This window comes from Prionailurus viverrinus, chromosome B1 (assembly GCF_022837055.1).
Source record: "Prionailurus viverrinus isolate Anna chromosome B1, UM_Priviv_1.0, whole genome shotgun sequence".
In the NCBI taxonomy this organism is placed as follows: domain Eukaryota; kingdom Metazoa; phylum Chordata; class Mammalia; order Carnivora; family Felidae; genus Prionailurus; species Prionailurus viverrinus.
In genome coordinates this window covers 122,642,345-122,663,241 of record NC_062564.1, presented here as the reverse complement: position 1 = coordinate 122,663,241, position 20,897 = coordinate 122,642,345, and the positions used below count along the sequence as shown (strand labels likewise).

Genomic DNA, 20,897 nt, shown 5'->3' with positions numbered 1-20,897 from the left:
CCACAAACAAAACACACCCCTTTCTGATAAAAATATTTCCTATAAAAATATTATCAACCTGTGTATACATTATATACTCAGGGATTAAGGAACATGATCCTATAAATAAAATGAAATAAAATAGAATTGGTTGCTCAGGCAAGTAGAGTAATTTCAATGCCCCATTTTAATCTTGCTCTGAAGCCTTGGACAATAAATCCTGAACACTGCCTCAAGCACTATGGGCCATACACACTCCATAGTTGAATAGAAGGCAGAATTTCTGCCCATCAAGGCAATTATAGTCTAAGGAGGAATTTTCCAGCACTTTCCACATGGCCCTGTCTGTCATGATAACTCGACATATTTCAGCGGTTTCTCCCTGCAGTTGACAAAGTACAAAATTGGAAGGTCAGATGCCCTGTAGGTTAAAGAATAATTGCCTAATGGCTGAAGTTATGAAAACCTGCTTCTAGAGTCTTGCTTCCTCCAGAAAGCACAGCCCTAGCCAGAGCTCCCCAAGAGACAAAAAGAGGGTTATCCTAAAAGAGGTACTTACCTGCAATTTCTCTGTGCAGGTCTTTTTCTCTTTTCTAACTAAATGAATGCCAGTGTAGGAAAAACTTGTAAGAAAATCTCTTTCAAATAAAGTCAACTTCCAAAAACTAAGGTTTAACTCAAACCACAAATTCTATTTAAAAATCAGACAGGCAGAGAATTCAGAATAGGACAGACTCTATTAAAAGATTGGAAGGAAAAAAAGAAGAAAAAGAAGAAAGAAACTCATAAATGGAAAAACAATGACCAATTGTAGCAGAAAGTCAACACAATTAAGAACCCCAAACTGCCTGGCCTCTGCATTTTCAGAGTTTTCTGTCAGTGTATGCTACTATGGAATACTCATTTGGTAGCCATAGAGCCTTTTATTCCGTAATATGACTGGAGTCATTTTTTTTTTTTTTACAGATGAACTCAGTGATTGCCTACCTGATCTCAACTCTTGAGCAATTAACAATGACTAATGTCACCAGCATTAACTCATGTTAAGCAAGCATACTTACTAGACCAAGCAAGGTATACTTGGTAGATAACTTTATATGGGATTTCAAAGAGCAACAAAGGAAATGACTCAGTGTCCTTATTTTTATCTCTGCAGAGAAAGTTCTTAGCATTCTCTGAAAGTCTTGTGAAACGTATCATAGTAAGAAAAACTTTAACATGATTAAAGAAATTGAGAATGAAGGCCAGGCTATCCACCAGTTGGTAAAAGAATATGGTTATATTTCAGGTGTCCAACAATGGCATAATACAATAGGCAAATACATCATCCAAAGGGAAGAACGCTTTGGCGCGTTAGCAGACATAGGCTACTAGACCAGAAATAAAGAGATAGGTTTAAACTTGGACTCAAACTAGAAGTCAGACAGAAGATTTACCAAGTGCAGACATTCTCAGGATTCTCTGGGGTGCAATAGGAGACAGATATTTTCTGATTACTTTAAATTCTGTATTCACACACAATGATGTGAAGGAGCCTTTTCTGTCGACCACTGCCTAATGCCAGAGTGTGGCCAGCTGTTTGGCTTCCTGGGCCAGGTGGGCACGCCTAAGAATTACATCTGAAGAAAAGGCACCACATTATTATTATTTTTTTTTTGAGGGTGCCAAAAAGCATTTATTTAGATACTGAGGTAAACATGTGCTTTGGCTTGTTTAACCCTCTTAAAAACACCATGAGAGAGCAATGATCATTCCCATTTTGTGGATTAAAAAATTGAGGTTAGTGAAGACATGTTGCTACATGACTTTTTGCAACTAATAGTGCCAGAGCACTGACTGCCAGCTCTTGAGTGACTCGAGCCCACCACCCGCAGTTGAGGACTGAGCACTCAGTCTGTGAGGTGGAGGTCACAGGTTCATTCCCACTGCTGGCCAATTAGCTGTTCCACAGCCTCAAACAGCTGCCTGCACATGGAACCAGCTGGTCACCACCGAGTCCAAGGAAACAGAGTGGCAGGATTAGTGTAAAACTATCCCTGTGAATAAAAAACAGCATGTACCCTGAGGATGAATAAGTAGCACTGTCTTCTTGTGCAAAGAAGAGCACGTTATTGTAGAATCGTGCCATGCACATTGTAGATGCAACCCCTTAGCTATGCCCTTAGAACTTGGAAGGACAGGAAGACACAGTTCACCACCAGAAATAAAACTTTGACACTCAAGCCAGCCCACAGAGGGAGGAGGCGGCGCACAAAGTTTCCTTACTTTCTCCCTCCAGTCAGGATGGGTGTCAAGGAGTTGCTCCTCTCTGGTCTCCCGCCCTCCCCCTCTCCTCTCTCAATGGTCTCCTAGACATATTGCCCTCCCTCTCCCCACCCCCATTTCCCTTCTTCCCCTTGGCCCCTGACAATGGCTTCCATCTGGCTCTCTTTTGAGGGAGGAGTGGAGGTTTTGGTGTTTCAGATATTACTGGATAAGGGAAAATTATCCTTTCCAGACCAGCATCAAAGTGAAACACTGACAGGATAAATAAATCTTCCTCTGTGTAATATTGACCACTTCAAATGGCCTAACTCTGTCCATCTCCCCAGAGTCAGCTACCGGTTATTCCAGCCTGCAGGAGGCAGGGTCCTGAGGGTCTCTAAGCGTTGGGGACAGTAGGTCAGGAAAGATGCCTCATCAGGCTTTACAAGTTACAGGAAGTTTCTCCAGACTAGGTTAGTGTTGAACCAATTTTTTTTCTTTTTTTTTTCTTTCTTTTCTTTTCTTTTCTCTTCTTTTTATTTTATTGTTTTAATTTACGTCCAAATTAGTTAATTAGTTAGCATATAGTGCAACAATGATTTCAGGAGTAGATTCCTTAATGCATGCAATGGCACATTGTGTACACATTAGTTCTGCAGACATTAAATGATCAGAAACGTATGTTTCAATCTTGAAAGAATTTCCACGAAAATAAAATTGCAGAATAAAATGTATTAGTATGATTCCATTCAAAAACAATCAACAAACTCATTAAGGGAACAGAGTTGTATCAACGGAAAATGTATAGATGTATAGATACCAAACTACATTGTTTTTGTGTGTTGGAAAGGTAAGATTGAACAATTATTGTCAGATTTTCCTTCAGACAGCTAGGTGTTGCTTGAACTATTACAACAAATATGCTTTTCTTTTGTAATAGAAAAAAATAATTTTATTTCAGAGAAATTTTATTTCATCCATAAACTTTTCTTAAGTTAAGCCCATTCAACTTAGAAGTGAAGCAAATACAGGGTGCCTGGGTGGCTCAGTTGGTTAAGCATCCGACTTCGGCTCAGGTCATGATCTCATGGTTTGTGGATTCAAGCCCCACATCGGGCTCTGTGCTGACAGCTCGTACTCTGGAGCCTGCTTCGGATTCTGTGTTTCTAGCTCTCTCTGCCCCTCCCCCACTCATGCTCTGTCTCTCTCACTCGCTCTCAAAAATAAATAAACATTAAAATAAAAAAAAAAGTGAAGCAAAGACGACTCATACGGGGGTAGACCAAGAGACATTTGACCCTCCCTTCCTTACTTTATTAATGTAGGGAATGAAGTTCAGAGATTTAAGTGACTTGTCCAAGGTCACACAGTGGTGGGTGGTGGAGGAAGACTAGACTCCTTCCTCCTGGCGCCAAATGTAGTGCTTTCTCCTGTATTGCTCAAATTTGGTCATCCGAGTGACCAAACAGAAGAGACTCAACTTCATTCTCAAAAAATTGGAGAATACTCCCTAAAAATGCAAATAACTTCATTGTGGTATCAAGTTTTACTTTAAGAACGAATACCACATAAATAAATAACTGCCACATGCAACAATATAGATGAATCTTACAAACACAATGCTAGGAAAAGAATCCACCTGCAAAGGGAACATATTAAATGATGGCTACCCCAGATGATGGTGCCAGGGCAGGTGCAGATGGGGGCTCTGGAAAGGCTCCATTTCTTCCTGGGGGTGCTGGTCGCATAGATGCATCCACTGTGTGAAAGTACAGCAAGCTGTATGCTTATGAGTGTTCGCTTTTCTGTACATGGGTTATGTAATATGTTCATTAAAAAAACTAATGTGAGGGGCGCCTGGGTGGCGCAGTCGGTTAAGCATCCGACTTCAGCCAGGTCACGATCTTGCGGTCCGTGAGTTCGAGCCCCGCGTCAGGCTCTGGGCTGATGGCTCAGAGCCTGGAGCCTGTTTCCGATTCTGTGTCTCCCTCTCTCTCTGCCCCTCCCCCGTTCATGCTCTGTCTCTCTCTGTCCCAAAAATAAATAAACGTTGAAAAAAAATTTAAAAAAAAAAATAAAATAAAAAAAAATAAAAAAAAAACTAATGTGAGTTTTACATGCATAATATTCCCATATTATTCCCACAATATTCCCATTTGTTTTCATGTGTATTTTTTTCAAGTCTTGAAATAAAGTTGACTGTGTATAGAAATATGCTATATTCATTTTGTCACTTCACATAGCACTTGGTAAACTCTGGGTGTCTCTAGAAGGGTCAATATCCTGGTATTGATGAGAGGCATGGGGTCATGGTCATCTCTGGCTGTTCCAGAACAGTCAACAGAGTGTTCCAGAACTTGGACAATGGAGTTACACTGCCTGAGTTTGAATAATGACTCCACCTTTCCCGGCTGTAAACTAAGCACTAGTAATGTAACTTCCTTATACCCCCAAAAGGGTATATACCACAATCAGGGTTTGAGGATTAAATCAGATAATCTGTTTAAAGCATTTAGTATAGGGACTGGCCCATAGTAAGCATGGGAATAAAGGTTAATTATTGCTAACTACTGTCATGCTGTGAGCAAATTTTAACCCTTCTCCCTTACATGTGCCTGTCCTGTCCTCACCCGCAAAACCAGGACACCACACATTGCTTTATACATATCAGGTGCTCAATAGTTTTTCAGTTGAGTTGGAGCCAGTGATTCTCCGTGGTCTGTAGGAGGGAGTCCAGTCTCCTTAGTTTTAATTTAAGGTTGTCCCCATTTCAGTTCCAACCTATTTTCCAGCTTCAGTTTCTTCACTGTCCTATATGAATCCCGTGTCCCGAACATACAAGTCTGAAACCATTTCCAGTATGAAGTGTGACTTTCACTTTTCTCAGTGTTTCTTTGCTTATGTCTTGCATTCTCCCACTTCTTCAGAGAGCCTTCCTCTTCTGTACCTTCTATAACTTAAGGAATCTTTTAAGACTGAAATTGAATCGATCTCCTATGGCAATGCTTCCAATCTTTCCTAATTCACAAAACCCTTTGAGACTCTGGCAATTTTAATTTGACAATTCTCCTGGAAATAAATATGTACTTTTATACAAAATGTCCCCCTGAACCCGGTCCAGCCCCCACCCCCACCCCATCTACAGTCCTTCAGCCATCATCACCGTCACAAAGTGACGCTTAGTCTCTTTCCCCACAGTAATTCCTCTCTGGACTAATACATTGCTGCTTCTTTTACTATTTATGTCCACTTTCATGTGTTTTTTTTCCCTCACACTCAGAATGTAAGATAGCCCATTATATCATGCAAGAGATTCCTGGGTCAAAAGAGATCTCTGAATACATACTCTTTAAAAGGTCAGGGGTCATCAGTCAAGAAAAAGACTTTGCTTTAAGCTCAGAAAGCCGACCATTTTCTGCCAGCAGTCAGGGGTGATCAAGTGTATGAGGAGATCCGACTTGCACCGTTGAGCATGTAGGCTTAGCAGAGTTACAAGGAGAGAGAAATCAGCCAGATACATTTCAAGCCTGGGGACCCTTATATTTATAACAACATGTTTTCCTAGTAACAGTTTATTTTGCTGAAAACATTTAAATAAAAACTTCCAGAGCCTCTTTGAGAAGACAGTTTTGCATTCCCCAATCAAGCACCTGCCTGATTTTAATGTGCTACTATTTTAGTCCCTGTAAACATATACCCCCTTCCATAAGACTGGAATGGGTTTCTGTATCATTATCACACACACAGCATCTAAGAATAGAAATAGGTGCACAGGATTTTTTTTTGGCTAACTCTGCTGAACTATCCTCTCTGCCTTCAAGAGCGAGGGAAGCAAACATGGGCAAGAAAACCATTTCTCACTCAACACAACACACTCCTAATGCAACAGTTCACAAAACATTCTCTCACTGACTTTAGAATATGTTCTGGATAAAATCTAACAGACTGATCAAAAATGCTCCTGAATCACTCTAACTTCATTTCCTTCTCTATTCCTAGTGAATTCCAGGATCTGACAGATAGAGACCCCACCTTAGCAACAATCAGATTTGGATTAGTTCTTGGGACATCCATCCCATGGACTTTCTTTCTGTCTGAAGGGTCATTTAATTCACAGAGGAGTCACAGGCTGCTTGGGCTTCTAAGACTGTGCTCAAGGTAAAAGAAAATAGGGTCAAAATTACCCTTGGAAATCCCTTAGGTTGTTCACAAAGTTTGATTTCAAGGTTTTGAGTATACAACCTATAAAATATAATATGTGAATCTGCATAATTATGTACAATATGTAATATATAAGTGCACATGTTTATTCTATATATAATAAATATAAAATAACATTTGATAACATGTTATTTCCTAGCTTCCCACTCCCACAGAGTGGTTGAATTTATATAAGTCAAATGCACTTGATTCAAGATCGCACTCAACTTCAGACATTAGAGATACTTTTTGGTCTCTGAGTTCTAACCTGAAGCCTTCCTTCCTGTTGTGCTCAAAACAAGTCCATTTGGAACCAGTTGTGTATCTTGGATACTGTTTCCATGGAAAAAGCTTAATGGATACCAACAACCTTAATTAGAAAAATCAAATCACAGGAAACCTCTATCTGGGCACCACCGACTTATCTGATTATCTAAAAGACTGGCAGTTTTTTCTTTCCCAGCCAGAGCCCTGGTCTTTTGAAATTCCTATTATTTGTTGTCTTTCTTCTATGAAATGTCTCACCCACCTGGTTGACTTTTGGTGTAGTACTCAAATTTTTAAAAGCCATGAAATTCAAAATATGCTCCCTTTCTGATATTGTAGCATACAAGCAAATGTAAACTATTTGAAGCAGCTGAATGTAAACTATTTGAAGCAGTGAATGCTTCATGTATGTATGTATTTGTATGTGTGGAGGCAGTGAAGGGTAGGGAGTACTGGAGTTCATAACTTGTAAGCGAAGTGTTATGCCTCTCAGAATGGACTTCTAGACCACACAGTCACGCTTTTGCTATGGATGGGTGTGTCTTACTCAGTTCTCACTTTGCAGAGTTGCAAAGTTCAGCTTGGACAGCTGGTGGAACAAAGAAGACCATACTGAGGACTCCGTGGAGAGACTATGAATGTTCTCTCCTGTGTCTGGTGAGTAGAGAATGTATGACACACCAGGAAACTCTGGAACTGTGGTAACAATAGCTAATAGGGTCAGGGTAAGGGTTAAGGGCTAAGGGAGGTATAACCTGTGAAGTGCTTAAAACGTTGTCTAGCCTACAGAGAGTCCTCCACTGGTGTTGTTGTTGCTTCTATTGTTGGCTCATGACCACAGGCATCCTGGGAATGAGTTCAGATCTTTTTGGAACCATCTCATGAAGTTTTCATAACTTACTAACCCAAGATACTTCAAAGATATATATAAAAGGCAAGCAGAGATCACCTTTAATACTAGATATTCTTTTAGAAACAAAGATTCGGCCAAGCCTTTCATCTTTGATAGCCTCAGGGGGAAAAGGAGTGGGCTTGTGACTTCCCTGTTGGAGGATGAGTAGAAATCTTCAGGGAGAATAAATATGTAGGTCATTTGGTTCAACCTGTTGACTGTAAGGCCAATAAAATGGAGAACAGGAGATACACCAAGACAACAGACACATGTCACTATCAGTAGGTCTATCTTACAATAAATAGATCTTCTCCTCTCATTCGTCAATTTCCAGAGAAAGGAAAACCAAAATCACCTTTCAAGAGAGAGGGAGAGAGAGAGAGAGAGAGAGGAGAGGGAGAGCATTCTTTTCCTTTAAAGAATGCAAACTCTATGTAGCTTTTTAAATTAACCCTACTGGGGAGATTTAACTAAGCCCACAAAGTTTTCAGATATGTGACCAAAGCTATAGTTCTACATCTCCATAAAAAGTTGAATAGTTGAACAATTTATGCATTTTCAATATCTATTAATAATAGGTCACCTAGCTGCAAAAAGAATAATCAAAGCCAAATTAGATTTATTGCTAAAATTGTACCTGAATTAACTCAGTAGTATGTTTCTATCATGACAACACCTGCAAAATGCCTGCTTTATTGTGGGCTATAGAAAAAGGAGCAAAGAAGACAGAGAAATAGATATGTTGCAAAATTAAATTGTGATTACTATAGATGGAATTACACATATACGAGAAGAAACACAGGGTAAGAGCTGAGACCATTATAATATAGAAATGCAAAAGGTCTATCTTTCACCTCATAAGGAATTCACCTGCAAGTTGAAAATATGGAGATTTTTTTTAAGTTTATATATTTATTTTGAGAGAGAACAAAAGCAGAGGAAGAACATAGAGAATCCCAAGTAGGGACTCAAACTCACGAACCGTGAGATCACGACCTGAGCTGAAACCAAGAGTTGGCTGCTTAACTGACTGAGCCACCCAGGCACCCAAAACGCCAAGATTTTTACCTCTGCCATCATCTTCAGCATCACACCATCATTATTACCGTCATCATTATTGGTACCATTTAATGAGTAGATTTTAAGAGCCAGCAACGTGTTCAGTTTTACATATATAAATAATCCCTATAGCAATCTTTTTGGGTTAAATTCCTACTATAATCATGATGCTGAGAAGGAACCTGAGGCATATCTTTTCTAAGGTCATACTGCTAGTGAGCAGTGTCAGGACAGTGATTTAACTGAAGTCTGTTAACTCGAAAGCCCAACTGCTGAATCACTAAGCTCTATTTCTAAAATCTTGTAAATATCAAAGTTAAGGGATAAAATGCCAGAACGCTGAAAACATTTTTAAATGGAAATTAAATTGAACATAAAGAGATGAGACAAACTAAGTTGATTTTATTAGCACGCTAGGGCTCGAGTGGTGGATAGCACCTACAAAAAGTTCCATGTGACTCTGTGTTTATTATTAATTGTTGAGTAACATATTATGCCAAAACTTAGCAGCTTACAACAACACATGTTTATGATCTCACACAGTCTCTGTGGGTCAGGAATTTGGAAGCTCCTTAGCTGAAGGGTTCTGGCTCAAGATCTCTCATGAAGTTGCAGTAAAGATGTTGGAGGGGGCTGGAGATATGGAAAGACTTAGCTGGGGCTGAAGAATCCATTTCCAAGATGGCTTACCCACACATTGGCAAAAGAATTTAGTTTCTTACTGGCAGTTGTTACGAGGCCTTAATTCCTAACTGTGTGGGTCTTTCCATAGGGCTGCTTGAGTGTCTTCATAACATGGCATCTGGTTCCCCCAGAACAAGTGATCCAAGAAAGAGAACAAGACAGAAGCCAGGAAGCCTTATATGATATAGTTTTGGAAGTACATACTATCACTTCTATTGATAACAGTGTAGGAGGGGATGACACAAGAGTGTGAATAAATACTAGAAGGAAAAGATCATCAGGGGCAATATTGGACGCTGACTATCATAGACATCTTGCAAAATTTTTCATCATTGTCAACTTAAGTAAATGGTGAATTTTACACACAGGTTTTTTGTTTGTTTGTTTGTTTTAAGTCTGTTTATTTATTTTGAGAGAAAGAGAGCAGAGTAAGTGGGGGAGGGGCAGAGAGAGGAGAGAGGGTGAATTCCAAGCAAGTTCCACACTGTTAGCACAAAGCCCAACTTGAGGCTCAAACCCACAAACTGCGAGATCATGACATGAGCTGAAATCAAGAGTCAAATGCTTACCTAAGGCCCCCAGGCACCCCTACACACAGTTTTTACTAGGATGCCTAACCTAATCACTGTGGCCATTCTGAGGTATTATTGTGTTTATTTCCACGAAGCTATCATAAAATATTTGGACTAAAGAACATGGACATAGAGAATTAATTTAAATTTTCTCTCTGGATAGTATCTTTTAATAGACATTATTCAACAAACTTCCATTCTTATCATTCCTCTATTTGTCAAGGAAATTTAGATCCTGGCATCTATCACTATCACCATCGTCATCATGGCCCATTTTGGTACTGAATGGAGCCATAACAAATGTAAAGGCCAATATAAGCCCTGAATAATACTCCTTATCATGTTTCTTAGATGACAAATATTTATTAGGAATCCTCCTGATCTTCTTTCATCTGTATGTCTCTAGCATTCAGCATGGTCTGTCAGATAGTAATGCAAATAAGATGAATATTAAAGCTGCTCTTTGTGAAAAGAACTTAGTGGAACTTCCTATACCTTTGGATGATGTTTGAAAGAGAAAGTTCCAAAGTAGCTTTGAAGGAATTCAGAGGAAGACAGACTACCAGGTAAGTAGAACTCTCCACAGAAGCAACATGGCCTCTAAGAGAAACTAAGCCTTGTGGCCAGCTCAAAACACAAAGAGTCCTAGCCTCGCAGAAGTAGCACCAACTGTTACATCTAGGCCTTGGGAAAAATGAAACAGATTGAGTTGCAGGGAAGAAGTATAGTCAGGGGGTTGGGGGTGCCTGGGTGGCTCGGTTGCTTAAGTATCCAACTCCTGATTTCGGCTCAGGTCATGATCTCATGTTTGATTCATGGGCTCACACCCCTTGTAGGACCTCTTGCTGACAGCCCAGATCCTGCTTGGGATTATTATTCTCCCTCTCTTTCTGCCCCTCCCCCACTGAAACACACGCATGCACATGTGCTTTGCCAACATCCCAAACTGCAGTAAGCTCTTTGACACTTGTATCTGCTCCCCTTGAACCTAAAGCCAGGACAAATGCTGTAGCAATAACCATGAGAGTAATGTCAGAGTAAAAAGGGTCTGGGTCCGACAGAGCTAGGAGGGATTTATATGTGAGGCATCTGGAGGCAATGTGGCTGGGATACAGTCATTATCTAAAGGAATCAAATTATAACAATGGAAAAGGGGCTAAGCACCAAATCTAAACTTGATATAAAGCCAGAAATGAGGAAACAGCAAGGTAAACAGACAGAGGGTAAGAAGCAGGGCAGACAGAAATAGGCTGGGGAACATGGCTCTGAAACAGACACTGGGAATGATTTACTCCAATCACACTTTACACTCAGCACTCCATCAAAACTGCTCTTGTAAGAGATACAGATGAGTCCTTGGATTGAACAATGGTTTACATTATTTAATACAAAGGTCAGCTCTCCACTTTTTTCAGCATCATTGGACACAGTTGACCATTCCTTCTTCCTTGATTATAAGTTTCTTCATTTGGCTTCCAGGAAACTACATTTCTTGGATTTCCTCCTACCTCATTGATTGCTCCTTCTGTTTTTCATGTTTGTTCCTTGTTTCTCAAAACACAGTCTTTTAGTCTTCTTTTTTTCTCCATGTATACACATTCACTTTGTGATTTCACCCAGTAAAATTCAGTACTTTCAGTATAATTTACATAGCAATGAATCCCAAATGAATATCTCTAACCTAACCTCTCTCATGAACCCAGATTCGGGTCTCTGCTTGGGTGTTTAACGAACACCTCAAACTTCATATGTCCCAAACTGAACTCTTTGTCTTATCCCCCAAATCTCTTTTACTTGTAGTTGTTCCCATTTCATCCGATGGAAACTCCATCCTTCCAGATGTTGCAGTCAAACTCCTGGGTGTCACCTTTGAACCCACTCCTTCTCTCCCCTCATGGGCAATCCATCAGCAAATCCTATTGGCTATGCTTTCAAAATATATTCAGAGTCCTCCTTCTTTTCCCCACTTCCTCCACTTATTTCCCTTCTCTCAGCCTCCAGCTTCTCTCTCCCAGATCACTAAAGTTGTATCCCAAGCATTCATCCTGTTTCAACCTATGTCCCCTCAGCCTAACTCCAAAAGGGTAGCCAGATTGTTCCTCTTTGAAGTATGAGTCAGAGCATGTCATCCTCTTGCTTCAAACCCATTTCCCACAGAGTGAAAGCCAAATTCCTTATAATAACCAAAAGACCCTTCATGAGATGACCATCCCCCTCACTTCTCTGATGTCACCCTTGTTTCTCTCCCCCTTGCTCACTGGTCCAGCCACGATGGCCTCTTCACTGGGTGGGGGGAGGGGGGTAGGCAGAGAGAGAGGGAGATAGGGAGACATAATCTGAAGCAGGCTCCAGGCTCTGATCTATCAGCACAGAGCTCAATGCAGGGCTTGAACTCATGAACTGCAAGATCATGCATGACCTGAGCCAAAGTCAGATGCTTAACCAACTGAGCCACCTAGGTGACCCCTTTTTTAAAATTACTTCCTAATATATTATAAAATTTACTTTTTTATCCTCATTGATTATGTTTTCATGTGTGACTGTCTCTACTGCTAGAAAATAAGCCCAACAAGGGCAAGGTTTATGCCTGTTTTGTTGACTCACATATTCCAAGTATCTAGCAGAGGGCCTGCTATGAAGTAGGTGCTTATAAATGTGTGTTAAAGAAATACACAAGCAGCCAAGAATTCTTTATCCAGCAAGGCTGTCATTCAAAATAGAAGGAGAGATAAAGAGTTTCCCAGACAAACAAAAACTAAAGGGGTTCATAACCACTAAACAAGCCTTGCAAGAAATTTTAAGGGAGTCTCTCTGAGGGGAGAAAAGATGAAACAAAACAAAAACAACCAAAAGCAACAAAGACTAGAAAGAACCAGAGAATACCACCAGAAACTCCAACTCCACAGGAAACACTATGGTAATAAGGTCATATCTTTCAGTACTGACTCTAAATGTCAATGGACTAAATGCTCCAATCAAAAGACATAGCATAACAGAATGGATAAGAAAACAAGATACATCTAATGCTGTTTACAATAGACCCATTTTATACCTAAAGACACCTTTAGATTGAAAGTAAGGGGATGGAGAACCATCTAATGGTTGCAAAAAGAACACTAGAGTAGCCATACTTTTATCAGACAATCTAGATTTTAAAATAAAGACTGTAACAAGAGATGAATAAGGGCATTATATCATAATTAAGGGGTCTATCCACCCAGAAGATCAAACAATTGTAAATATTTATGCCCCCAATGTAGAACAACCCAAATATAGAAATCAATTAATCACAAACATAAAGAAACTCATTGACAATAATACCATAATAATAGGGGACTTCAACACCCTACTTACAGCAGTGGACAGATGATCTAAGCATAAAATCAACAAGGAAACAATGGCTTTGAATGACACACTGGACCAGATGGACTTAACAGATATATTCAGAACATTTCATCCTAAAGCAGTGGAATACACATTATTCTCAAGTTCACATGGAACATTCTCCAGAATAGATCACATAATGGGACACAAATCAGCCCTCAACAAGTATAAAAAGATTGAGATCATACTGTGCATATTTTCAGACCACAAACTCCAAATCAACCACAAGAAAAAATTTGGAAAGACAAAAAATACTTGAAGACTAAAGAACATCTTACTAAAGAATGAATGGGTTTAAGTTCCTCTTTAACTAAAGAGGAAATTTAAAAGTACATGGAAGCCAATGAAAATGATAACACCACAGTCCAAAACCTCTGGGAGACAGCAAAGGTGGTCATAAGAGGGAAGTATATAATAGCAATACAGGCCTTCCTAAAGAGGGAAGAAAGATCTTAGATACAAAACTAACCTTACACCTTAAAGAGCTAGAAAAAGAATAGCAAATAAAACCCCAAACCAGCAGAAAATGGGAAATAATAAAGATTAGAACAGAAATCAATGCTATCAAAAACAAATGAACAACAACAACAACAAAAAACAGTAGAATAGATCAATGAAACCAGGATCTGGGTCTTTGAAAGAATTAACAAAATTGATGAACCCCTAGCCAGTATGACCAAAAAGAAAAAAGAAAAGACCCAAATAAATAAAGTCAAGAATGAAAGAGGAGAGAACACAACCAATACTGCAGAAATACAAACAATAATAAGAGAATATTATGAGCAACTATATGCCAGTAAATTGGGCAATCTGGAAGAAATGGATAGATTCCTAGAAACATATAAACTACAAAACTTCCCAAAAAAACAAGAGCCCAGGGCCAGATGGCTTTCCAGAGGAATTCTACCATTTACTGAGAAGTTAATACCTATTCTTTTGAAGCAGTTGCAAAAAAACGAGACATGGAAGGACTCTTCCAACCTCATTATATGAGGCCAGGATGACCTTGATTCCAAAACCAGACAAAGACCCCACTATAAAGGAAAACTACAGACCAATATCCCTGGTGAACATGGATGCAAAAATTCTCATCAAGATACTAGCTAACTGGATCCAACAAGGCATTAGAAGAATTATTCACTCCAATCAAGTGGAATTTATACCTGGGATGCAAGTCTGGTTCAAGATCTGCAAATCAATGTGATATATCACATTAATAAAAGGACAAGAACCACATGACCCTCTGAATAGATGCAGAGAAAGCATTTGACAAAATACAGCAATCTTTCTTGATAAAAACCCTCAAAAAAAGTAGGGGTAGAAGGATCATACCTCAAGATTATAAAAGCCATATACGAGAGACCCATGGCTAATATCATCCTCAATGGGGAAAAACCGAGACCTTTCCCCTAAGGTCAGGAATATGACAGAATGTCTACTCTCATCACTGTTATTCAACATAGTATTGAAAGCCCTAGCTTCAGCAATCTGAAAACACAAAGGAATAAAAGGCATCCAAAGCGGCAAGGAGGAAATCAAACTTTCACTCTTCACAGATGACATGATATTCCATATGAAAAACCCAAAATATTTGACCAAAAAATGCTAGAACTGATCCAGGAATTCAACAAAGTAACAGGATATAAAATCAATGCACAGAAATTGGTTGCATTTCTATACACCAGTAATGAAGCAATAGAGAAATCAAAGAATTGATCTCATTTACAGTTGCATAAAACCATAAAATACCTAGGAATAAACCTAACCAAAGAGGTAAAAAATCTGTAGGCTGAAAACTATAGAAAGCTTATGAAAGAAAATGAAGAAGCTAAAAAAAAAATGGAAAAACATTCCATGCTCCTGGATTGGAAAAACAAATATTGTTAAAATGTTAATACTACCCACAGCAATCTACATATTTAATGAAATCCCTATCAAAATAACACCAGCATTCTTCACAGAGCTAGAACAAACAATCCTAAAATTTGTATGGAAACAGAAAAGACCCTGAATAGCCAAAGTAATCCTGAAAAAGAAAACCAAAGCTGGAGGCATCACAATCCTGGACTTTAAGATGTATTACAAAGTTGTAATCATCAAGACAGTATGGTACTGGCACAAAAACAGACTCTCAGATCAATGGAACAGAGAAGAGAACCCAGAAATGGACCCACAAATGTATGGCCAACTAATCTTTGACAAAGCAGGAAAGAATATCCTGTGGAATAATGACAGCCTCTTTAGCAAATGGTGTTGGAAAACTGGACAGCGACATGCAGAAGAATATACCTGGACCACTTTCTTACAGCATACATAAAAATATCCTCAAAAATGGATAAAAGACCTAAAAGTAAGACAAGAAGCCATCAAAATCCTTGAGGAGAAAGCAGGCAAAAACCTCTTTGATCTTGCCCGCAGCAGCTTCTTACTCAACACGTCTCCGGAGGCAAGGGAAACAAAAGCAAAAATGAACTATTAGGTTCTTGTCAAGATAAAAAGCTTCTGCACAGCGAAGGAAACAATCAGCAAAACTAAAAATCAACCAACGGAATGGGAGAAGATATTTGCAAATGACACATCAGATTAAGGGTTAGTGCCCAAAATCTATAAACAATTTGTCAAATTCAACACAATCCAGTGAAGAAATGGGCAAAAGACATGAATAGACACTTTTCAAAGGAAGACATCCAGATGGCTATAACAGACACATGAAAAAATGCTCAACATCACTCATCATTAGGGAAGTACAAATCAAAACCACAATGCGATACCACCTTACACCTGCCAGAATGGCTAAAATTAACAAGTCAGCCAACAACAGATGTTGGCAATGATGCAGAGAAGGGAGAACTCTTTTGTACTGCTGGTGGGAATGCAACTGGTGCAGCCACTCTGGAAGACTGTATGGAGGTTCCTCAAAAAATTAAAAATAGAAAAACTGAAGACCCAACAATTGCACTACTAGGTATTTATCCAAAGGATACAGGTATGCTGTTTCAAAGGGGCACATGCACCCCCATGTTTATAGCAGCACTATCAACAATAGCCAAAGTATGGAAAGAGCCCAAATGTCCATTGACAGATGAATTGGTAAAGGGGATGTGGTATATATATACAGTGGAGTATTACTAAGCAAACAAAAAGAATGAAATCTTGTGATTTGCAACAACATAGTTGGAACTAGAGGGTATTAGTCTAAGTGAAATCAGTCAGGGAAAGACAAACATCATATGACTTCACTCATATGTGGAATTTAAGATACACAATAGATGAACATAGGGAAAGGGAAGCAAAAATAAAATAAAAACAGGGCAGAGGACAAAACATAAGAGACTCTTAAACACAGAGAACAAACTGAGGGCTGCCAGAGGGGTTACGGGTGGGGAGATGGGCTAATGGGCAAGAGTCACTGAGGAAGACACTTGTTGGGATGAACACTGGGAGTTATATGTAGGGGGTGAATCACAGGATTCTACTCCTGAAATCATTATTGCACTATATGCTAACTAACTTGGATGTAAATTAAAAAATAAAAATACATAATTAAAAAAGAAATACATGATTTAGATAGTAAGGGGGTGAGTCTTGATACACTGCGGAGAAAAGACTTCTATAGAAGGATGAGAGGATGAGAGTAGCTTAGCATTCCAGCTCAGATAGGATCTGATGCGGCTTGGAAAGGTGGTGGCTGTTGAGTAATCCCGTTTCTGGCCCAGTCTCCTTACCTGAATAGAGCTGGCCTCACTGTTAGCAAGTGCTATACAATATGTCCCCATTTGGTCCTGGCGTTACTCCTAGGTCTTGTTAGCTAGTATCTCTTTAAAGCCCAGCTTCAATGTTAATATCCATGTGAAACCAAAACAGACTTCTGCTCCCCTCAGCTGAATTCATTGCTACCTTTTCTTGTTTCCACAGTGTCTTGCCCATACCTTTTATGTAATGTTCATTGCATTGTATGAAAATTAGAATATGTATCTTCCACTTAGCCCTAAATTTGTGCTTTCCCTGTTCAATTGTGAGGCCCTGAGAACAGTGAATATGTTTCATTGCTTTTTATCTTTGTAACAAACCAAGATTAATGCCCACCCATGGTAAATGGTCAGCAAATAAATAACAATTATTTTAGATCCAACTCAATTAATTTCATTTTGAAGAGGATTATCTTTTTGTCTTCAACAGTTCTAATGTAATCATATGGTAGCAACAGATGCAACATGATTCTTTCTCAGAGAAGTCATGAATTTTTACAATTTTTAAAATGTCTTTTAAGTAAAGGAGATCGACCAACATTTTTATGATTAAAAAAATTAATGCAGTATAACTCAAGCATAATATCTTGGTTTTTGGTTTTGGTTTTGTTTTTTACCAAAAAAAAAAAAAATTCAGAATTTCAAGCGATCACTCATTAAGTCCCTGGTTTGTGGCCTTGAAAGTTAAGCAAGTCTTCAGCTCTAAAGAAGCAGATTAAACCACTTGTGCTGTCAGCTTGAAGCATTTGGAAGCTGGCCAGAACTGCTTAAGAATCTTTTTTCTTTCTTATTCTCTTCCTTTCTGCCAGGCTCTCCCAGGGAGTTCACTTGCAGAATCAAATGAAAACCAATCCCTTTTATGCAAACCTTCCTGAAGCAGCAGGGCTATGTTTGGTCCCGAGAGCGGAGGTTCGTGCAGTGGAAGCCCTGGTGGTGATTTCTCTCTACCCAGGCCTCGCCAAGGTCCTCCCCACCACGCAGTGATGAAAGGAAGGATCAAACAGCCCTCTCAAAGCCAAGCTCCATCAGACCTGCCTTTGCTAAATATAGTGCACTTCAATAAACACCATTGTGAATTTGCAGTTTGCTTGCTGGAAAATACACCACCACCTCCATCAAAATTTTATGCATGCATGTATGTATTCAGATCTTTCTCGACTCTCTTTTATCAACTAAAATACTCAGCAAATTTTCTTTTCGTTTTCAATTTGATATTCAATGTTTCTGCTCAGCACAAATTAATTGGAGGAAGCACTGAGTCATGGAAAGCTGAATGAATAAAGTTTAACCACAAACAAGGTGGAGGTCTCTGAAATTCTTAAAAACACCGCCTTCAGCCAGGCTGCTGAGGTCTGCTGTCCTTCATCCGTGAAATGACACTTCCGCTAGTCAAATAAGGACGGGGTAGATCAAATTAAGATAATCATTGCTTTAGACAAATTCTCCTGAGCAGTGTCTGCTGATATAATTCTCAAAATATGTTCTGCTTTATTGTCTGAAAGACTCTGATGGTAAAGGTGCTGTACTTATTTTTGGTTTATGTTCACCTTTGATCCTGGTGGAAAGTAAACATCTTTGTTCTGCAGCCAGCACCTGATCCTTGGGCTTCTGTTCACGCTTACCTAAAAAAAGATCAGGAGAGAAAGCTCACCAAGCACGCAATGGTCAACAGCAGTTGGGGACAGGGAACAAGAACACTGTCTCCAGCGGGAGGCTTGGGGGTCACCACCAGAGGATGTGAAGTTTTGAGCTGCCTTGGGCCCCCAGGCCCCTAGCAGGTGGGAGAGGCGTGGGAATCTGAATAACCACATATGGGCAAAGCCCACTTGCTGTGGTATGCGTGAGAGGTAACACTTTCTGAGACCAGCTTCCTGCCCTAGGAGGCTTAACTGCTTCCATTTTTACATAGAAGGAAGCTTGCAACTTCCTTCATCTATGGCTTTCAGCACCTGTGATTTGGTGGGGGGGAGGGGGGGAATGTTTTCATTCCTCCTCCGAACCAATTTCTACATCATTAGTTTATCAAATCAACCCAACAAATTAGGGTGTCAATTTTAGAAAGCAAATATTTCAGCCTTGAACCAGACAGAGACAAGAAATAAAACATTACGTAATGCTGGCTACATACAAGAGAAGTGGATTCTAATAGGTCAAAAGAAGGGAAGAAGTCTTTTTTTTTTTTCACATTGCTTTTTTTCCTTTTTCCCTTTTTGTGGTTACCAGCCATTTGTGTGTCCTTTATGTGCTACAGTTACTCAGTCTTCAAAATGAGTGTAAACTAGGCATTTATGCATTTATGCATTTACAAGATGAGAGCCCCACTCTGAGAAAATCCAAAATAATACCAAAAAATGGCTTACAAAATATGCATCAGGCACGGTTTTCTTCTTTACCAGAGGATTACTCAGTAGGTTCCTTTAAATCAGAATTGTGCCGACCAAAGCTTTTACAAACAGCTGTCGAGCGGTGGAAAGAATCAAAAGATCTCAATTAATGTCCCAGCTACAGCATTTTGTAGCTGTGTGACCCTGAGCACGTAAATCAGTGAAACTTCCAGAGCTTCTGTTTTCTCTTCTGTGAAACAAAGATAACAACACTTACTTCACAGACTTGTTGGGATCAAATGAGATAATTTGTGCGGAAGTGCTTCGTTAACATAACCCATTTATTTGTGAGTTCAGTGAGCGCTCGTGGAGCCTCCGCTATGAGGCAGGCACTGGTAGGCACTGACCATATGATCTGCACAGCACGAGGCACGTTCACTTCCAATTTTCGTCTGTTAGAGACTTCCAACCTGTGTTGACATTTGGTTTGGATGCAGTACACCCACAATTTCTTAGAAATATATTAATTTGTGTAAACTGAAGGACAGTTGCACATACTCATTTACTTCTTCATCTATTTCATACACACCATGAACTGTATACAAACAAAGCATCTGCTTCTAGAAGAATTACCATCCTTACTGGCTAACGTGAAGCAAAGGGAGGGGCACAAACCACAACCTTTTCCAAATACAGAATGGAAAGAAAATGCCTCTTGGTGTGTGGGTGCAGATCCTGCTGAGGGGCTTGCCACTGTAAAGACTCTTCCAAGTTCCCCTGAGCCCCTGAATTGGGCACCATGGTAGGATGTCCTTGGTGAGGCTGTTTTCTATGTTTCAGACTTGTACCGCATCGGTGGAAGTTCTGTCTCAGGCTGTTCTGATGCCAAGTGCTTTGTACCACCTCCTGTGTCCCTCCCCAACTGCCTGAGAGCCTGCAACCATCTGAACTCCGCTCTTTTCCCAGCACCTGTGTGGAGCAAGGACTGTTTCAGTTTTGCATTAGACCCTAAAAGCTACTGGTAGTAATCTTGCCTTACCTTACCTCTTCTATTTAGTTGGGCTTCGATACCTCACATGACACTTGTCAGGAAGCTACATAGACTTTCTCTGGAAATTTTTGTTTGCACAACCATAGGAAGCAAGATGGTAGCATTGCACAACTTGAAGGGGCTGCAGTCTGAGGACACTGCATTGTGTCAGTAGCACCTTCCGTAGTGCACAGTAGTGTACAACACGTCCAGCCATACATGGAGGCCCTGATAGGAAGACTAGAAGCTCTGAAATATTCCTCGCAATTGAATCTGAAGCTTGATCACATCCATACTCTCTTTCATGCCCCTGAAAATTGTTTTAGCCACTTTAATCCAACTTTCTAGTCAGCATCAGAAAGTGTTCTCTTGGAATCTGCCTCCTCCCCTCTATCCATGTTGTTAAAACCTTAGTTCAGGGCTGTATCATCTTTCCCCTGAGTTACTCTAGCCATCCATCTCCTATCTGGCCTCTTTGCTTTTAGTCCCTCCTACCACCACCATCCATTTTCT

General features: G+C 39.8%; 1 protein-coding gene across 4 annotated transcripts in view; it reads right to left on the bottom strand.

Annotated features, from left to right (window-relative positions):
- CB1H4orf54 (chromosome B1 C4orf54 homolog) overlaps positions 1 to 20,897 on the bottom strand; it is a 46,001-nt gene that overhangs the window by 16,102 nt on the left and 9,002 nt on the right. For 3 of the 4 annotated variants that reach the window (XM_047856639.1, XM_047856641.1, XM_047856640.1), the window contains one exon: positions 18,578 to 18,652. In XM_047856639.1, coding sequence (XP_047712595.1) covers positions 18,578 to 18,603 — 26 coding nt within the window. In that variant the 5' untranslated portion in view covers positions 18,604 to 18,652. Of the gene's footprint in view, positions 1 to 18,577; positions 18,653 to 19,390; positions 19,525 to 20,897 lie in introns of those variants that run through there. The other variant, XM_047856642.1, reaches the window with a different exon arrangement.